The 21,151-nt window shown below is 36.2% G+C and overlaps 1 protein-coding gene across 1 annotated transcript; it reads right to left on the reverse strand.

Annotated features, from left to right (window-relative positions):
* Positions 1-8,172: 8,172 nt before the first annotated feature.
* C5H12orf50 (chromosome 5 C12orf50 homolog) lies at positions 8,173-20,754 on the reverse strand. The gene is made up of 11 exons (XM_077783155.1): positions 20,746-20,754; positions 19,183-19,306; positions 16,938-17,114; positions 15,713-15,790; positions 15,504-15,617; positions 14,106-14,225; positions 12,775-12,882; positions 11,410-11,517; positions 10,992-11,189; positions 8,825-8,916; positions 8,173-8,232 (listed from the first exon to the last, which is right to left on the reverse strand). The coding sequence occupies exons 1-11, from the start codon at positions 20,752-20,754 to the stop codon at positions 8,173-8,175; spliced, it is 1,188 nt and encodes a 395-aa protein (XP_077639281.1).
* Between the last annotated feature and the right edge of the window lie 397 nt (positions 20,755-21,151).

Consider the following 21,151-nt stretch of genomic DNA (forward strand, 5'->3'; position numbering starts at 1 on the left):
AGTAACCAGAAGGAGGTGTAATCAGGAGAAAGAGTCTCTTGTGATACTTGCTTTTAATCATCCTTATAGGCCATGACTGAGCAAGTTACGATGAGCAGGCTCTCTCCTGGACAATACTCCTCCAGGAAGTAATCAAAAGTTAAATTGCAGATATAACTTGTGTTACTATTGAGTTATAAATGTATGCAAAGAATCATTTCTAGTTCAATGCTTTAGCAGCTGACAAATTTCTGTTATGAGCAAGCACTGGCAAGAAGTATTAAGCAGGGAACCTGACAGAAGGCAGGTGCTTAATATGCCAGAAAAAAAATGAAAAAGAATCTAGTCTAATCCTTGTTATTTGTTTTACAAGCAGGAAAATGTTACACTGCAAAAGCCCAAATGGGTAAACTGATCTCTTAACAGTTGCCTACTAAAGGAAGAAAACATTCATCCATGAAATCTAGATAATTCATTCATTCAAATAGCTTTCCAAGCTGACCACTCTATTATTAAACTTTCTCTTCATTTTGGTGGAAAAAAAATTTAAAATCTCCTTGTTACCATACATTTTGCTTTCTTTCCCCGTGTAATTTGCTCTTGGTATTTTCCTGTACCAGATAGCCTGTGTTGGCTGTTCAGTGTGCTCAGCTCCCCAATATGGTGTGCTCAAATCACAGGATAGTTTTCAGAGAGGAACACCAATTAAAAGCATTAAAGCATATTATTAATCCCAAAACATTGAGCATTTTGACACCAGCCGTGAGGTTAGTTTTCAGGAAGCCTTCAGTTCCCTTAAAATAGAATATTTAAGCAAAGGCCACAGACAATTTTACTGGTCTGAGATTAGCAACTTAAGGCAGTCATGTTGCTAGTTCTCATCCTAAATCACAGTGCTCACCAGATATGCATCTGATTATTTTTAGGGTAATACTAATATTACTTCATGTAATAATTTCATCATCTGCAAAAAGCTAGGCTTCTGAGGCAGAATTCTTTGAGAGAAGGAAGGACATGTCACCTTCTCCTTAGTATTTTCTCCTCTGATAACTGGCAACTGCAATGAGTAATTGTGAGAGCAAGGGGGGGTGGGTCACACTGATGATAAAGAGTACAGGTCTCTGTGGGGAAGACTTTCCACACCTGTGCTGGACAGCGGCTGCTGCAGTGTGCTTGCAGAGTCCCAGACCAAATTTCAAGCTGTGCACCTTGGGGGGAAGCCTGATTGCAGCACCACTGCCTGCCTGCCTGCCTTGCACGGTTCAAAAAGAAAAGCTAGTGATAGACATCGGGAAGAATAATCTGACCTACTAATGCACCTTACAGGACTCTAAATTATCTGCAATTGCAGAGGGGAATAAAGGACTTGGATACTTCTGTGAACAAGTCAATAACAGTCTCTGCTCAATACATGGCATTGATCAAAAGAAAAATGTTAGGATGCAAACAGGGTGATGTTAAAAACAGTATTGAAAATGAACACCATCATAAAAATCAATGAGAGAGCTTCCTCTGAACCACTGTTCAGTGCTGACCACTTCATCAAAAAGGGATGTGGCAAACAGTTTACAAACAGACAACACAAATGAAGAGATGCTTGGGTAAACATTGATTATGCAGTGAATTAAATGACTGTGACAGTTCAGCTTTGAGAAGTACTATTTAGGGTGCCATGAATAATACATTCACTAAATTGAACTTACAGAGAGCTGGGAATTTTCTAACAACCTGGTTCCAGTAGAGAATATGAATTTGTAAAAACAGAAGTGTTCTGTCAGAATATACCATTAAAAAAAAAAAAAAAAATCAGGGTAATAACAGCCAAGATTACTTCTTGTCAAGGGCTTTTCTCCCTTTAGAAAACTGATTTGTTCCCTCCAAGTGTGCTATCTGGGATCCCAACTTACTATGGCAGATGTGTGTCACAGACCACCTCAGACACAGAGCAAATGATAATTTAGCTTCAGGATTCCAGGACAAAGCCACTGTAGTGACAAACAAGAATTTCAAACTCAACATTTGCGGTGCTCTGGAAGCTCTAGATGTAATAACACTGGGCTCATAGAAAGGCAGAAAATCCTAAATCTCCCCAGACTGAATCACTCTGGATTTCACAAGTATGAGCTGACCTCACAATATCCTTCATTCTTTATTTAGCATTCTTCATGTAGGAAACCAGGCACACACAGACCATAATTCAAAGGGAACCAAGGTGTACAGGCAGTAGGCCACCATCCTGAACAGTTACTCCTGAAAAGCATTTCAGTTGAACAATTACAAAGTCATGGGGCTAATTTTAGGCAGAAAGCCTCCATGGTGCCCTTCCACATCCAAAGGTCTGCCTGTATTCATTGCAGGTCATCCCCCACCCTTAGGAAAAGGTTTCCCCACAAGTTGGACATTGCATCACATACTAGACATGATCAACTAGGTGGAATACCCTGTCACAGGAAAAAAAAAATAGGTTTAACAGGCAGGACTTCTACCTCATGAAGCTGTGACTGATGACCACATTGTTCTCCAGGTGCTTTTTCAAGACTTCCCAGAATAATTTTTCCATGATTTTCCTAGGCACTGAAATGAGACAAACAGGCCTGTCATTTCTGAGATCCTTCTTCTTGCCCTTCTTGAAAATCAGGACAACATTTTCCATCTTCCTGTCAGCTGGGACTTTTCCAGATTTCCAAGACTGCTCAAAAATCTCAGCTCAGGGCACTGAGACTCCCTTGGTCCATCATCCATGTTGAAGACAGAGGCAAAGAATGCATTAAACACCTCTGTCTTGTCTCTATCCCTATTTGTAAATCAACCATCCTCATCCTGTAACAGTATGATGTTATTTTTACACTGCCTTTTGCCAATAATATTTTGCAAAAAAGCTTTTTATAGTCCCTGACAGTTCTGGCTAGCTTCATCTTCAACTGAACTTTGGCTATGCAATTTTTTTCACTAAAGTGGCAAGCAGCATCTCTGTATTCTTCCCATGTCACCTGACCTGGCTTCTTCTGTGTGTACACCTTCTTTAATTTCCAAATGAAATCTCTGCTTAGCCAAGCTGGCCTTCTACCTCATCTGCTTGACTTACAACACTTAGGAATTGCTTTCTCCTGGGATCTTAGGAGGTGATGTTTAAAAAGTGAGCAGTGCTCATGAAGGCCAGCACCAGCAAAACTGTTTACCCAGAGGATTTCACTCACTAATCCTCTGAGTAGACTTGGGGCAGTTATCCTCCTATACAAGTACAGGGTTGAAGTTTTCCTTGTATGTCTCCTCCTGTCAAAAGAGATTTTAATCTCAACAACTTCGTGGTAACTGAAAAGAAGAATTTCCTTTCAGGAAAGGGAATGAAATCTTGTGATTTCAATGAGGATTAATTGGGCAAGCTTTGCTGCATATTCCTGCATTTCTTGTCACCCCCATTGGCTTTTCTTGTTCTCTCATCTTACCTGGTTTGGTGGGTTTTTTTTTTCAATTTCTTGAAATAAAAAAGAAATTTCAATTAATTTCAATTCTTCTGTTTATCTTCAGTCTTTTTATTTACCTTTCTTCCCTAATTTTAGGGACTTCAAAGAGAATAATTTTGGCAAGTTTTGGTCCTTTTCACTGCACCACATTTCTTCTCAGTTCAATTGGTTTTAGTAATTCCATTTCAAATTTTTTGGATTTTTCAATTTCAGTTTTGATTCAAGAATTTTTTTCAGAAGAAGGAATGAAATCTTGCAATTACAATGAGGATCAGTTGGGCAAGCTTTGGTCCATATTACCTCTTCAAATGGCCCTGTCAATTTATTATCTAATATTGCTTAACATCCTTTTTTTCTCAGGAAGTAAAAAAAGAAAAGAGGGAAGAGGATTTTAAGCATAATAGCTGTAATCTCATCTGCCTCAAATTTTATATATCATAGTAGCATGTTTCTGTTATTGTTTCCACTTGTAAAATACCCCAAATATGAAATGAAAGGCATTCAAAAACATCTAAAATGCATCCAGACTGGAAAGATTAAAGGAAACTCTCAGTCTGGAACATCTTTTTTCAAAGACTTCTCAGTGTCCCTGAGAATTTTGCAGTGAGAACTGTTCAGAACAGGATGCCAGCCTCAGTGCTTGGCACCAATCAACAGTGGATGGGAAACAACCATCACCATCAGTTTATCATCCTACTGTAAAACTTCCATACCTTCTCTCTGTGAGTTCTCACAGGCAGTTCCTCAGAGCACTGAGTCCTTTTCCCTTTCTTCTACATGGCTGGCTGACTTCTTCCTGTCCCCAACACACACACCTGACCCTTTCTGTCCCCTGCAGCACATACTAACCCATACCATCCCTTGCACGACCACTGGACCCTCACCCCATGCAGCAGCAGAGCCAACCGACTCCAACTCTCCTCTCACCCAGCTAAGCCACTCTTTTACCACCCATCCTTATTGGACACAGCTGGGCCCCATTAAAGGCAAGGCTGTTCCTACTCTTTGGTAATCAGTACAGCTGCAATTCCTCAGGGAGTGCTTTCAGCACTATCTCTGCTCTCTCACAATCCATCCTCCTACACAGGAGATAACAGAAAACACCATTTGGAAAGTGTGTAGGAAGAGAGAGTAGTAGGATTATATCATCACTCTGTTTTATGAGGAAAAAAAAGGTATTTAGCACTTTTGTATGTAGGTTGTCATAGTTCTCTCCCGAGCTGGCCGTAAGAAGACTATTGTGGCCTTTTCTCTGAATGTGAAGGCCGTGCAGAACACCGCGGGGAGGTTTTAGCTCTGGAGGGAGGGAGCCAAGCGCATCCAAGGAAGGATCCTGCTGGGCGGCGTTCGAACCCGTTCCTGGGGCTGCACCGCCCCCCGGTGGCTGAACACGCAGTTAAATGATTGACAGACTCGGTTGGTGTTTTAATAAATTTATATATTTACATAATGCGCTGCTATACAAGGGAGATTTCATCATAAAATATATTTATTGGGGAAAAATGTCAAAATCCTTCTTTTTAAACAATGTCTACAATTCCCAGAGTAAATAAAAATTTACTCCATTTTTATTTTACAACAACTAATGCTTTTCTTGTTCAGGTGCTAACTTGAGATGGACTTTCCTACCTTAATTAAAAAACAGAATATTTAAAATATCAGTGCTGCTGAGATGCTGGGAGTCAATGCTATTAATTTAGTCATATAGGTCTGTTAAGGAATGCAGGATCTGAGACTGGAAACTTTGCAAACTTTTGTCAAAATACAGGTGGTAGCACTGTTATTCTATTTACTAAGGAATATGATGCACCTAGATTAGATGTCTGATGTGCTTTTAGAAATATCATCTGGAAAAACATTAGCATATTTTAACATGCCAAGGATGAAAGCAACAAATCACTTATTTCCCCTGGACCTTCCAATTCGGCAGCAGATTATGGCCACGCATACTTGATATCAGAGCAAGTTCAACTCCGCTTCAGTGGTCCTCTACCTCTGATCTTTAGCTCATTATCTCAGAGCTAATTTTCAACCACTATAAGTGTAAATTAGTGGGGAGGGGTGGGTCTGTCATGCAGTGATTATGTGGAAGTACAGAAATGTAATCAATCTTTAAGGCTTTACTGCATGAAATGCTTAATATTCTCCATTTTCTTTGGCTCCTCTCTGGGGTTTTAATGACAGAGAAAACCAGGGAAGATTAAAAAATATAACAGGGAAAGTGTCTGTGATCTGGAAAACAAACCGGGATTTTTATTATTTTAGAGGATCTTTGAAGCTGTGAAAGGGAAATCTTAATTAAGGATTAGATCACACAAAGCACTTGATCCCTTAATATTCCTCTATTTCTATCAAAAGCAGCTAACACCTCACAGGAACTGCAATTATCTTGTTAAGTCATATATTTAATGTGCAGTGCTGAGATATTTTTTGGTATCTGTGAATTCCTCAGTTGAGCAAGTCATGACTGAAAGAACCGTATTTGTAATTTCTCTACAGGAAGCTCCAGTGAAAAGAGTACTGAAGCTGTGATTCCGCAAAAATTGAGGATCAGCTCAGTATTACCTTCATGGTCACATCCTTTTCTTCCTGCATTTCCTTGTCTTTCCCTTGAGAAGAGCTGGACACCACCTGCTGAGCTATTCACATCTTAAGATATTAGAATATTATTTTCTTTTGGCTTTGGTTTTGTTGGGTTGCTTTGTCAGGGTAGGGAGGTGGGTTAAACTGTACAAGGAGGTGCCTTGTTCTTTATGACCCCCAGTAAGATTCTATAAAAAACCTCTGAAGATCCTGATTTTTTGAGACCACACTAAAAAGAAAAAGAAGATAGTAGAATTAACTATATGACCCTTCAGATGCTGGGACCTCCAAGCCAAATGGGTCCTCTGACCACAGCCCAGCATACCCTGCAGATTTCACCCATGGGAAATTACCCTATTTTGGTCACTGGAACTCTTACAGAATTTTCTCAAAGAAGCCAACTCTATTTCTCATTTGTACTGTCAAACAGAAAGGGTGTCCACCTGAGAACTTGCTGCACTGCTAAATAAAGGTGAGGCCCAGCAGGGAGTGTAATCACCTGTACCAAGCAGGAGCTGCTGATTTTCTCCTGTGGTAAGAAATCTGTGCGGCACAAGTCAGCAGGCAGCATATGCAGCACAGCACAGTCTGCACTTATATACCCATATAGTAACAATATTAACCACTTGCACAAAATGAATACTGAAATCCTTTTAAATGGAATGCTAAAATCAGACCAACCTAACATTTGCCTATGCCTATTTTCAGTCGTATCAAATGTAATACTCTAATCTGTGGAGACATTGGACAAATAGCAAATGTATATTTCATTTATGTGGAAAAAAAAAAAAAGGAATTAAAGGCCTTTATCAAGATACTAAAAAATAACTTGGTACAACAGTGCTCTGAATTGAGACTTTAAATTGCCTCAGGCAGACCACATATGAAATGTTGCTTCAAGGCATCATGTGCTACAATTTGAAACACTAATGTATAATTAGAGGTGGAGGAAACATTTCCAACACACCTAGTGTTTGATTTTTAAAAGATGCTTCTTGTTTTGTACATTATTACTTAGCTAAACCAAATCCTCTAGATTTTTCTATTTTTCTCTCAGTTAAGAACAGTGATATGTAACCATACCTGTCTATAATCAGTACAGCATGTTCTAACTTAAATTATTAAAAATTCAATTTAAAAATAAAATAAAAATTACACCACTATTGACATAATCAAGTAGGGCAGAGAAACATATATTTCTCATAGAACAATAGAATTATTTCAGGTAGAAGTACCCTGGAAGGTGTCTGATCCAGCTTCATGTAATAAGCAGTCACAGAAGAAAAGGCTCCAAGGTGGCAAAATGCTTTCATTCTCACAGTTACAGGTGCCACCAAGATAATTACTGGATCCTAGTGTTACAGAAGGAAGTTTGAAGGGCTCTTTACAAAAACAGATTATGTTCTAAGAATGACCAAAGGTCAAGTAAATGCAAAAAAACCTGAAAAAACATCTGAGAAAAAAGATATGAAGTCATGTATATGTAGCACTTCAGTAAGAGGTTTGTTTCCACAGAAAGCAATATTAACCTACCCTTCTTACCAGTCTTTCTCTCGGTCTTTATACAACTTTTCATATTTTAGTTTGAAACACGTTTAAATACATATCTCAGTTCATTCTGAGGTTTTTTGTGAATTTCGTTTAGTTCATAACATAATTATGGTCTGCTAAAATTGGAAAATCTCAAGATCAAACTTAGACTGAGTCCCCAAACATCTGGCAAAACAGCTAAACCATGTAGGAATCTGGATACCAGCAAACCACATTCTAGCATGCATTACACTCTTGCTGTTTACATTAAAAGTCCTCTGAAACTGCTAAGTATAACTAATAGTATTTATTCATATTAGGAATTATGCCTTAAAACATCTATCAAATAAAATAGGAGAAGACTCTGCTTAGGGATTGTTTTTCTCTATGAGCTATCAGTCTATGGTGTAGAGCTGTAGTCTGTAAAAATAACTTCAACTGCAAAATTTTATAGTACATTAAACATAGTGGATATAGATCTTTATATGTCACCATGCAGAGCATACTTTTAAAAATGTTTAACCAGTTTTGAAACACTATAGTGTGCTTCCTTCCTGCACCTTCTTTTTGGAATTTGCAGTTTCTTCATCTTTGGATATTCCAGTTGATAATTTCCTTATTTCCCTTTAGATGTTTCTTTTTCTCCTTTTTTATTCATTTCCATGTCTTCTTTACTCTGCTGTCAAAAACAGATATACATAAAATTCTGTGCATAATTTCTTAGAGTAAAACTACATGCTCCTTCATAAACATTTTAAGAAGTAAAATTTCAACATGAAACACAAAATAGAGATTCTAATCTCAGCTTTCAAGGCAGCTGTAAAATGTATGAATGGTCTTTAGGGTATCTTGCAAACATTTTGTAGCCTGAGTCCTTTCATAGCTTCAGACTTCAGCTGTTTATTGTTCAGACATTGCTGAAGCTTCATGAACAATCCAGCAGAGAAAGAGATCAAACTCATATGGTCTCTACTGTGTTTGTCTGGTGCTAGAATCCAAAACTTGCCTTTTGCAGCACTTTAGAGTACACACTTTTCTTTCATATAAGTACTATTGTTAAAAAAACCCAGAAATCACAGGTTAATTATGCAGGCAAAGGTATATGACTGAAAACAAATAAAACTATTAATACTCTTTCAGCAACTCGACATTTATCAGAATCAGGTTTTGAATGAGGAAGTTTTACAAGCACTTTTACATTTTCTAGGTGGGAAGAGACATGCCAATTCTCCTAAAAAGGCTGAATTATAATCATTTTTATCAGTTACCTGAGTAGTTATTTTAAATTTAGAGAATGGTTTTGCTTGTGGATTTCTCTTCTTCCAAGCTGGAGAATTAGAAGATCCTGAAGTATATTTGCCTGTAGGAAAAACATACACATTGTTTCCTAACTTCAGCCACAATTTCAGGAAGAGTCTTAGTCTGATATGTGAATTAAATACTGCATGAGCTGAAGTTTCAATTAATGTATCAGATGAGTCAGACATCGCCTCTGAAATACAAGCTAGTTTTAAAGGCAGAGTCTTTAGAACTTCAAAGATAGTTTGCAATATTGTAGTATTTCCATGAGGCTCATATGATCTTCCAAAAGAGGAGATTCTGCTACAAACATCCTTGGTTTTAACAAGGGATTATTCCTGGCCTGAAGACCTTCCCAAAGACATCAATAGCTTCTGTTTTATCCCTCCCTGTGAAAGCCCTATATATAAGGATATATTATGGATTTTTTGCTAGACAGTTGATTGAGCCTCAGAATATGTTGCCCAATCACAAACCATGTTCTTTAAAAATTGATCAAAATGAATATTATTAATATTCTTCTTTTAGTTCCATCTTAATGTGATTAATTAAAATTACTAAGTTTGTAATAATTCTACAATTTTCACTTTATACATAATGTGCAAATGTTACCATAGTTTTCTGTTTGTGTACAAAATCTCCTATTGGTGTCAGGCTGATTCTTTTGTTTGGAGCCTTTCAGACCATAGGACTCAGGTACTGCTGGAAAGAAAGTCAGCAAAAATGTTAATGATTGTTCTTACAAAAATCAACAAAAATGCTGATTCCTATTTTTTCAAAAATGTTCTATCTCTTTTTAACCTGGAAATTTAATAAAATCCATTCTTCACATAAAGAATGTTCTCTCTATAATCTCTATACCACCTTGTCCACATGTAATGAAAGCAAACATTCAAAGAAAAAAGAGACACAACTATTTGTCCTCAAGACAAAGCACCAATGTCAGAATTTGTTTCATTTTATTCACATTAAAAGAGGCATTACTCTGTCTGAAGGAGGTCCCTGTTGATAGAAATTAAGACAGGGATGCACCTCAAAAGGGAGAATGAATGCAGCCTGAGAGATGACTGAAACTGGCAAGATGAAATCACTTTTTTAATTTCTAATTATTTAAATTACCACTAAATCTGCTGACAAAATGACAAATGAAAAAACAAATTATCCAGAGAAACCATGGACACAGAAACTGAAAATTCAAATAAAGCCCAAATGATGTACTAGATTGGGTGAGGCTATATACATTAGCAAGATAAAAATAAAGCAAAAGGTATAATAAATCTGAAGCAGATTGCCAGAAAGAAAGATGCAAGACTCAGAATCCCACCTGTAGGTTTCTTGTCAAATTAATGACATAGCATGTACCATCAAGAAGACAGTAGAGTAAGATGAAGGAAAGTGCCATCCTTTATGAGCAGCAGAAAGAATAGATTCAGTCCTCTGTCCAACATAATTAATGTGAAAAAAATTATACTAATGTTAAACACAAATATTTGCACTGCATTTAAATTGATAACAGAAGTGTGAATAAGACCCAAACCCTTGTTTATTCAAGACAAAAAAAAAAATCCTAAATAATGAAAATAAATACAAATTCATAATAATGAAAACCCCAGTGAAATCCCAGTTATGGAAATATATGCTGCAAAGCAAGCAGCATATTTTTCCTACTGGGAAAAATAAGGTTGAACAAGAAACATTTCTCAAGACAAAACTGAGATTCTACGCAAAACATACTTCTACTATAAGTAGTTACAATAAAATAAGAGCTTAAAGGTGGAGTTTTCAAGGTTTATTCAATATTTGAAAATAATAAGTTACATAAGACATGCTGTAAAAAGTGGCGATCACTATATTTGTGCACATCACTACTTCATTGTATCATCCATGAATTCCTGCTGTAAAGATAGCTCAAACATTGTCCATGAATATTCTGCCTGACAAACTGTAAAGCTTTACAAATCTTTACATTTCTGTCTATGGATATGGCTGAAATCTACTTGTGAAAATTATTCTTGATCAAATTTACTCATGCCTGTATTTAAGCATAAATAACTTATTATTCAGCTGCAGGGACCCAGTTGAGTGCAGTACAATATAGACAGGCATTTTAAGAATTCTATGCACACAGGAACCCACCTGCAGATCCACTGAATTTCGGTTTTTGAGTGACAGTCCGGTAGACTACATAAGCTGATCGTCGAGGTTCTGAAGAATTTAAATGAGTGTATCTTCCAGTGTCTCTCCCATATGGACTCGAAGAAGCAGTTTCATCCTCCTTACTTTGACCCCTTTGTTGATAACTTGGTTTTACTTTGGGGTCTGGAGTGTGAATTCCTAAAAGTGAAAATACAAGAAAGGTTATCTTATTATTCAAAATTTTACATAGTCCATGCAACTGGAGACCAAACAAGATCTAAAAAATGTTCTTTGTAGATGGATCAGCCCAAGTATGGACTGTCCATATTTGACACTAAGAGAAATTTACTAGATAGTGCTAAATCATTTCACAGTTTAGTAAACAGAAATTAATAAGCTGATGATTTTTTCAAAATACCTCTGCCAGTTACTGCAATGGCTGCATTTCTTCGCTCCTCAGAAATCCTTTTATTTTCCTTTACTTCCTTAAAGTGGTGGCCCTTTACCAGTTCAGTGTAGTTTGTGTCTGAGGAATTAAAATAACATGTCTTCACTTTTCAGAAAGCACAAAAAATGTTCATATTCAAAAATACTGTGGTATTTTTATTTTATAATCCCCTAATTCATAAATAGGTTCCTTTGTGTGGAACATGGTCTCACACATTAATTAATCTGTGTCATTCCCCAGAAGGGAAGCAAAAGTGCCTGTATTTCCTCTAGCAGAAGAAATCTTGAAGACCAACTCAAAACTTAACTCTAAATGCAAAAATCAGATCATCAGATCATCCTTTCTCTACACTTCATAGGTGTGAACAACACCCATGGCTGAGCCCATGGAGACCAAGCCATGCACTTCTAAGGATGTCTGGCTGTGAATGACTTCTGCCTATAGCATCTGGATACACCCTGGACATGTGCAGTGGATGAACATAACAAAATACTACAAATGAAGGAGATAAATTTGCAACAGCACTGGTTGAACAGGTAAGCCCACTTTCCCTGAACTTCACAAGAAAAGTTGCATTGATAAGTAACCACAGTATTCTTCTCCTGGCGCCGCTACTCTTTGGGAAGATGGGGCTTTGTTCTCCCTTTTTTCCTGCTAACATAAATAAGCACTTTTTGTTCCTGTCATTTCAGGCCAAAATGCAGTAGAAATGCTTTATTTCTGCTTCAGTTTGTGGGATAGTTTAGAGACCAAAATATGTCCTTTTTTTCCCTTTTATTCTAAAACTGCAAAGAAATAACTGGATAACAATCTACTCACAATAACATTTTGTAAATTGACAAATATGTTGTGGAACTCTCCTGTGAAAAGGATGAAAGGTTAAGGTACTTTAAGTATAGGCATTTTAATTTGCTATATGTGACTAGTTTTTGATAAGCATACACTATCACAAGTGTTATGCTCTTTCCTTAACTATATTTTTTCCTTGTTTTATTAAGTCCTGTGTTCTGTGAGATACTACCTAGAATCAAATCTGTTTTACTTGTCTGAAGTGGAAAGTGCACAGCATTCCCCATGATCTATCATGAGCATCAAAGACTTTAGTAACTCAGGGACTCATAACTGAATCTATCAGAAGATGAAAACTGGCTGAAAGAAGCAGAATTAAACCACACCATACAACAACTGCTGTCATCTTGCAGTGAAAGAATTCACACTGTTAATCGAAATTTCACTTCAGATTGGTTTTACACAAAATATATAATGTTCAGCACACTTGCAGAGGAACAATAGTAATCTAATCTAAAAATTTGCAAATATATAATAATGAAGTACCTTTCACATTGGAATACTTTGATGTAATTGGTTCTTTTTCCCGAGGTAGTGCCTCAAATCTGTTCCCATCAATAAATGTGTTCCTCTGCATAACAAAACCACCACCTCCTGTAGGAAAGGAGTCTCACAGTTATCAATACGTGAGAGCACCTTGAGAAAGGTGAACAGTGCAAAGAGTCTGCTTTTTAAATGGCATGTTTTTAGCTGAAGTAAGTAGAAACCAAATAGCTGATTTAATAAGGCCCACAAAAATTAGAGAAAATAGTCAGTTAAGCAGAGCTGTTAAATAGTCTGTTAAAAGCTTAAATACATATAATTGTGAACAGAGATTAAATTATTGAATTGTGGTTCAGTGGTAACTGTTTATGCAGACACAAAGAATATCTAAAAAGAAAGATACTTTTGTATATAAAGCTCACAGGAAAAGATGTAGAATGTAAGATTAATTTCTACTTTCTGGAGCTAGCAGACACACCTGTTTGTTCCAAGCTAGAGCAAGCAGCCCTAGCATGGTATTGCACTATTTTTAATTGACAAACTAAGAGAGAAAAAAGAATACTACAGTTATTACTATTTTTATCATTAGTAAATATTTATGAAAAAAAGGACTGAATACCACAAAGTATCAAGCAAATTCAAGGAGAATGGGACATTCTTCAACTTTAATGACATGCTTCAACACTGAACTCAATTGGTCAAACAGTGTGTCTTCATTAAGGTGAACCAAATTTATGCAGAGGGAACCAAGTTTATGCAACCTGTTACACAAGTTGCAGGCTTGCAGTTTTGCTATTTTTCTGTAGGATAACTGAAAAATACAAAGCTCATTCATCTTAAATATGGATAGTCTCACAAAAATAACAGTTTTTGAAAGCATTTTGACTTCAGACAGTCACAGACTCACAGTCACAGAATATTCTGAGTTGGAAGGGACTCACAAAGATCACCAAGTCCAGCTCTTAAATGAATGGCCCATACAGGGATCAAACCCACGTCCTTGGTGTTACTAGCACCAGGCTCTAACCAATTTGTCTGCATCTTTACACCTCCTTTTTCATAACTCCACAGAACCCTTTCTTTCACAAAACCAACTGTAATCTGCATAAAGTTTTTTTTCCAGTGCAATCCTAAAATAAGCATAATATGTAATTGTAAACAATGCTAATTATTTATTGTTATAATTAATGGCTCAGTGTGAGAAAGAGTGTCTAGAACATGAAGAACATATAATAACTCAAATGCAAAATGAGGAAGTTTAATGCATGCATATTTAGTTATTTTATTTACCACATGACATTCATCAATGAGAAGCTGATGCTACAGTATATTACCTCCATTGTCAAAGGATTTATGATCTGTTCTGGGAATACTCTCTATTGATACCTTCCTTTCTGAACTCTCCTTTTCTTTTCTTGTATTATTAAATCTTGTAGGAATTGTGTTACCATCACCTGGAAAGGCAACAGAAAGAATGTTTAGCTGTGTGTAAGCACAGGTAATGGCACTGACATTCTCTTCTTCCCACCCCTATGAGCCATTGATTAGTTTAGTGCAATTTCTCTTAACCTCTCATTTCATAACCTTCTTTCTCTTTTATTAATTATTTGAATCCTGTCTAGTGTAATGGATGTCTATCTTTCATGCTATGTAAGAAAATATCATAATTCATAGACTAAAGAAGACTGTGCCTCCAAAGTAAAGACCCAGCTATAAATTACCTGCTTGTTCATGTTCTCACTACCCATGAATTATATTTATTAATCCTACCTAATTAAATTTATGGCATTTTCAGAATGCGTGTCATCATTGTACCTGAAGCCTCAGAGAACTCAACAGAAAAATTGTTTTAGAGAAACATATCAATCTTTTTCTCTTAATGTAGCTAATGATGAATAAAGACACTTCTTAAAAGGTATATTAATGTACTTGTCACTGAGTCTTTCATCTATTGACTAAATATATCTATGTATTTGTTAGAAAGAATTTATCCAAACTATTTTAATAACAAACATTTCAAATTTAGAAATTAGAATAGAATAGTAAATTAAAAACCCTAAGAATTTGGTAAATGTTTATAAATTTGTATTCCTTCAACCTTAATTATATTGGATAGTCCATAATTTAAAAAAATGTAATTCTTTTGTTCTTCTCTTTTACAAGACAATTGAATCAAGTATTCAATCTAAATTTAGTTATAGAAAAGTTTGATTTAACCCTACATTTTGACATCAAGACACCCAAGATAGCCAGCAGAGATCATGGAGCACCTCTGAAGAAGTGGCTCATCTCACTCTTTGGCACTGTCTGGTGATTCAATAAAAAGGAGATTCATTGGAGTTCCTGTCTCTCATTTTCACCAGAGAGCCTAGATGAGAAATTAAACTACATTCCTAACCTTGAGATGGTAAAAATTAGACTGCATAAATCTTTATAATGAAATTATATGAAATACCTATGCTGTGTATATCATAAAAGATTGGGTTAATAGCCCATTTCTACATTTTCCATACACAATTGATGCAGGTCATCAAGACAAGTGTGACTATATATATGGCAAAAATGAATGAAGTTTTTTTGTAATTTGCTGACAAATACAAATATGTTTCTGCAATACTTTATTTTCACTAAATAGAAAAAGCACGGAGGAAGTGCAAACTATGTAATAGTTTCTCCCTGTTACAGCAGTTTTAGTAGTGGTAAATACAATCCAAAGAAATCAAAATACTTGCCTTTCTGCAAGTTTTGTTCAGTAGTTTCCAAGGGTAATAACTCATCTTGCCACGGTGAAGACACAGTTTTTGTTGATTGGTGTTTGTAAGGGTTCTGAATCCCATAATACTCTCCTACACGTGCCCCAAGAGGGGAAAAAAAAAAGCCCTAAAGTTTACTGTATTGGAAGCATTGCTTTTAAGGAAAGAATGATTGATTTCATATTTACCAGATTTATAGCATATATCCCTTATTGCTCTTTCTTCTTCAATATCTATAACAGTCTTAGGCATCCAGTTAGAAACATCTGCAGGAAATATTTGTAAAAGATTAAACCTTAAATATTTCTTAATAATAAAATATGATAATTAATTTTTGTCATTGGTTACTTTTGGTTTTGACTGCAACTGTGCTTCTGGACTGAAAAATGATTACTTACTATTAGGTATTTTCAAGTGCAACGGGATTCCAGTTAAAATGCATTTTAAAAATCAAATCTTTGTTAATTCAAAAGGATTCAAAAATATCTCCAAAATTCATTTCCAAAGTGATCTTTCACAAGGAAATCAGATTCAAGGTGTCACCAGAGAGTGCTTGTCAGAACACTTCTACCCTGTAATGCCTGTTGGCAGAGCTGGTGAAGTAAGTGATCCAGATCTCACAGTTAAAGCTATGAAGATTAGTAAAGCCCTACTTTCTATACTGTTTAAGTGGCATACTCAGGCTGAAACCAAGTTAGGAAGCACTAACACACTAGTCTACCAGCCAAGCTGATGGGCAGTGGGAAAGTGAAAAGTGGCTTGGGGCAGCACAGTAATTTGCTGAATGCATGCCTGAAAGTAGGTCATTCTTTCACTTTTTACTTTCCAGGAATGTGTCATTTGTTCCATCCCCATGAGTCTCTTATCTCTGAGATACAGTTAATGGTTTAACTGTATTAACATATATGTAAATATATGTAAGAACATTCAGTTCAACTAATGGAGAGTTTTGCATCAATTCCCTTTGCTAGATTTAAGAATAACTGTCTAAAAAAATGACTGTCTACAGAGTTTGGTAAAACAGCTAAAAAAATTACTTAAGTTAAAGTCACACAACTATCTTTTTTAAAAAACTTGTGACTTCATCTTCACTGAGGAGTGCATATAGCCCTTGTTCAAAAATGTGTTTGTTTCCAGAAACAAAGTATCTCCTAAATTTGTAATTTCATCCCAAAATTTTGAAGTGTTTTTGATGGCCATTTGAATTGGATCACAGGTATTAGAAACTATTTGTTGCTTACATCTGGTGACTAACAGTTCCAGTATTTAAATATTAGCTGAAAACTATTTCAAAAAACTTTTCAACAACTCTTTTCTAAAAATGTCATGGTTATAACAAATCAATTGTGAGGTACATTGCAAGAGCTGACAAAACCCATTCAACTTGCTTATAAAAGAAAAAAAACTGTTTACAGTTGTCTTCCTCGTCATCATCCTCTTCATCTTCCTCTTCATCATCCTCTTCATCGTCAAGATTTATAATCAGTGGAGGATGAATTGGTACTAAAACATTGTCTTGATTTCTGAGTGAGTCCTGACGATGGGCTAGGTGCAGAATGCCTCCTTGGACATCCTGTTTCAATGGGGTATCTGCAGACAAGAACATTGAATTTCTTTTGTTAGAAAGAAACTAAAGTATCACATCCATGTTGACAGCAGCAGGCACACTTCTGAAAACATTATCAGTATTAGACATTATCTTATGCAGAGGTTGGCAAGAAAGCACCTTCCAACTCCAGAAAGTATGAAAAACACAGGTGCCAACTCCTCTGAAGGGACATGGGCGCTCCTGAATACAGACTTTTGAAAAGGGGAACATTATCATCACTGCACTATTTTAAAAAGCTGCAAACATGCTGTATCAATCCCTACAGTAACCATTTTGAAGAATTTAACAATGCTAAGCACAGGATTGCTTATTTTAAATTTGAATAGTTTTTTTTATATCAAACTAAATCTCAACTCTCATTACTAGGTACAAAATGTAGATTTTGTGAAGGAATGTGAAGACAAAAATAATTTACACTTAATCAGAAAAAAAAATCATAAAATATATTATTTTCCTAAGAAATTTATCTCCACACATAATATTTTCATCAAAAAGGCTTTAGCACTGGGATAACACATTCCAAGAACCAGGAATACAATGGACTAAAAAGTAAAATGATGAAAGATGGTGAGCCTATGAGTATTGTTCAAGTTGACTGATTTTCAACCACAGTAGTCTGCACATTATATTAAAAATCTTGAAGTAAGATATATTTTATATAAGTCTAAAAGAAAGCGTGGGCGTTTTTCTATTATTCCAGTTGTTTTTATTCTTGTGCATCTCTTGCTTGCCTATGAGTAGTATGTATCTCATGTTAAACTTTTCTCATAACATGATTGCAAATTAGACTTGTATTTAATGTAAGAGATGTGAAGATATCATGTAGGATACAACACTAACTTGATGGAGCCCTTTTCAATGTTCAGAACAGGCTATTTTTAGCTCCAGGTAGAATAAGCCAAATTAAACTTCAATTAGTTTAACAAGATTTTTAATTATAAGAACAAAAAAAAAAATGCAGGTTTAATATCTGCAATGCTATTGTGGCACACACAGGCTTTGAACTTGTACATATCTCAGTAAAAAGTAATTGGTCTGTTTTCTAGCTGTGATTGTCAGACATTGCTCTTGCACAGGATACCCTTGCCCACAGAGCCTTTTGGGTACAGTCTCTGTCTTGCACCACAGCCAAAAGCGTGCTATGTAAGTGGGAGCTGTGCTGAAGGCAGTATGGGCACTTGGAAAAACAGCACTCCAGGTCTTGCCTTGATCCTGTCTGCTTAGTTAGGCTCCACATGCCCAGACATGACAGCCTACATTTTCCTGGGGCAATTTCAGGAACATCAGGGTTCATGGTGACTTTCTCTCCTCACTCCTTCTTCTGACAGCTGTCTTTGTTCTTTGCCCTGAACTCTTACCCTGGTCTAGGTTCCAGCTGTCTACCAGGATTTCTGGTAGTCAAGAGCTACTCTTAGAAACAGATGAGGGAAAAAACCCAACTTGTTTCCAAAAATAAGAGTGCTGCCTTACAGTAGTACTTCAGTCATATTTAACCAATGTTCAAGCCCTACATTTTTATGCAAAACAACAAACTGGAAATATATCTGCACAAACAGCTCTGTAATCTGATGTTATCTCTACAAGGGGCGTCTCGTCCATACTTGTTGGGCTCTATCACCAGATATTTGTGTCCTACTAACCTCCTCCTCCTACTACACACACACACACACACTACTTTTGATTTCTCTTAAATTATTACCTGCATACTATTTGAACTACTAGAGAGATTTAACCTATTAGAAATTCAAGTTAAGCAAAATTTTTATTCCATGGATCTCAGCAACATAAATGTGACTTCATTTTTATATCACTAATAGGTATGAAGATTCATAATATGACAGTTAAAATAATTCATGTAGCAATCTTATTCAAATTCCTTTCTTTCCCTTAAACTTGCTGGGTTAGATCATACCTGATTGATTCATCATGGTGCATTTCTTGATCTTAAGTCAATACTTTATTATGCTTTCTTACATAAGCACTGGAAGGACATTTTTGTCTATTTCATTACTCTAATGAGCAAATTGTTGAGAAAATATTTTTACTCACTGTTACTAGGTGGCAAATAAAGTCCATTTATATTACGGGGTTTTCTGTGAAAGAAGTCACAGCTTATCCTCCTACAGCCTACGGGCTCTGTCTCCCAGAAACAGGAGAACTTGCTGTAGTTTTGCTGCAGAGAAAACAGTTTTCAGGTATTGTAAATGTAACAATCAAAATGGAATAAATGGATTAGTACATGCTGTGTGAACATAGGATTGAATATATGACAGTTCACACTGCTATAAACATATGACCGAGATTTTGTGGGACAACATTCTTATAGTTTACGACATTTAAATTCTCTTTTATGACTTTTGTCATAAACTATAAATAGCTCTAAAGTTACTGAGTTAAGTAAATGGTATTTGGTGATGTAAAATTGTTTCTAAATTAGAATAGGGGTAAGACAGTCTACTTGGTTTACTGCGGACTTTTCATGAGCTGGTGGAAAGGAAAAAAATCTCTTAAGTCATTTAACTGACATGTGGCTGAATTTACTTTTCTGTACAATGGAAAAATCAGATCAATCTCCAATGAAACATGCTGTACAAGTGCAAATCTTGTGCTTGTACTGCCTTACTATTAAAGGACATTAATCTATGGGAAAACATGTGGTAAGAAACAAAACCCAAAAAGATTCACAACAAAAACTAAAAAAATTTGGGACTTGATGTTGGCACTGCTGCTATTACACTGTTCACACCATCTTTGACCTTCAGCTGTTTTTAAAGATGACAAACAAAAACCTAATGGGAATAATAGACTGTCTACATAGATTTGTTTAATTATTGCTTCTTTACTCATACTCATACTGCTACAGTACCTCTATTGATCAATGTGGCACCAGCTAAAAAGTCTGCATAACATCGCAGAGATCACACTTTCACAACACGAGTCACTTCTGTTAGTCATACATAAAACTGTTGTTCTGCATCTCTGTCTTACCAGAGTTAGCATTTTTAAGCACCATCTCTGATGATACAATTCATTTATCCTTATAACCCAAGGTATCTTTCTCAAACATATGATAAACTTGTAATTCCAAAGAGGCAAGGGCTCATGAGATTTACCCTGAATTCATAAACTCAGGCTTGTATCCTGGATGTGAATGGCATCCCACCTGAGAACTGTAAATGCCAGGTTGGGGGTTATTTCTTAATGAGTTTCTGAGTAATTTTTTAAATGAAGAAAAGGCCGTACTTGAAAATATTGGAATATTTGGAAGGTTCCAGGCATTAACAGCTGTGTCTAAGAGCAGCATCTCTAAAAACTTTTGGATTGTAGTCAGTACAATTGGGCCACCCCCTGAGACACAAAGCCTATCTCCCAGGCATTAACACCTAACTCCCTGACCCTTAAAAATGGCTGGAATAACCAAGAGCCCTAAAACCATCCCTGGATTTTTACCAGTTGGAATGTAAGTACTTCTTTGAATTAAAGCTATTGGCAGTCAGGCAAATCATCTTGTCCCGAAAGCAGTTTTCTCGCAAATGCCAAACCCTCAGATGACATAAAATTCAGTGGATAGTGTAGCTAAAACAAAAGATAGTCTAGGGAAACATGTGGTACCTTCTCCATGAGGCTGAACTGTTGAACTGAACTGAGAGCAGTTGTTAGCCAGGATGGAATGTTGCATTTTAACAGTTGCCAACTGCTCTTCCAGCTTGGGACATCAGCATGATGCTGCTACATGACCTGTCCAGGATGAACACCTTCCTTTTTCTCTATTGCATCCAAGTAAAATATAGAATATCACATAATTTCAAAGAATTGCCCATTCTACTTCTTTTTAAATGTGAAATTGGAGAGACCAATTTAGTGAAGCTTAAATACCCAACTTCTTTCTTGCTGATGTTAATGTGGTCTTAAAAACAAATCTCCGACAGCACAAAGATACAACAGTCAGAGGGAGGAGTGAGAATATGTGTGACAGAAAGAACCCCGGGCCACCAAGGTCAGGGAAGGAGGGAGAAGG

This window comes from Lonchura striata, chromosome 5 (assembly GCF_046129695.1).
Source record: "Lonchura striata isolate bLonStr1 chromosome 5, bLonStr1.mat, whole genome shotgun sequence".
Lineage (NCBI taxonomy): Eukaryota > Metazoa > Chordata > Aves > Passeriformes > Estrildidae > Lonchura > Lonchura striata.

Excerpts from the sequence above, each read along its gene's own strand:
- C5H12orf50 (XM_077783155.1), bottom strand. Across the intron at positions 17,115-19,182 it reads TTATTTGCCACCTAGTAACA|ATACCCCATTGAAACAGGAT; the intron begins GTGAGTAAAAAT and ends TCTTGTCTGCAG. Across the intron at positions 8,233-8,824 it reads AATTTAAAATAACTACTCAG|AGTAAAGAAGACATGGAAAT; the intron begins GTAACTGATAAA and ends TTTTGACAGCAG.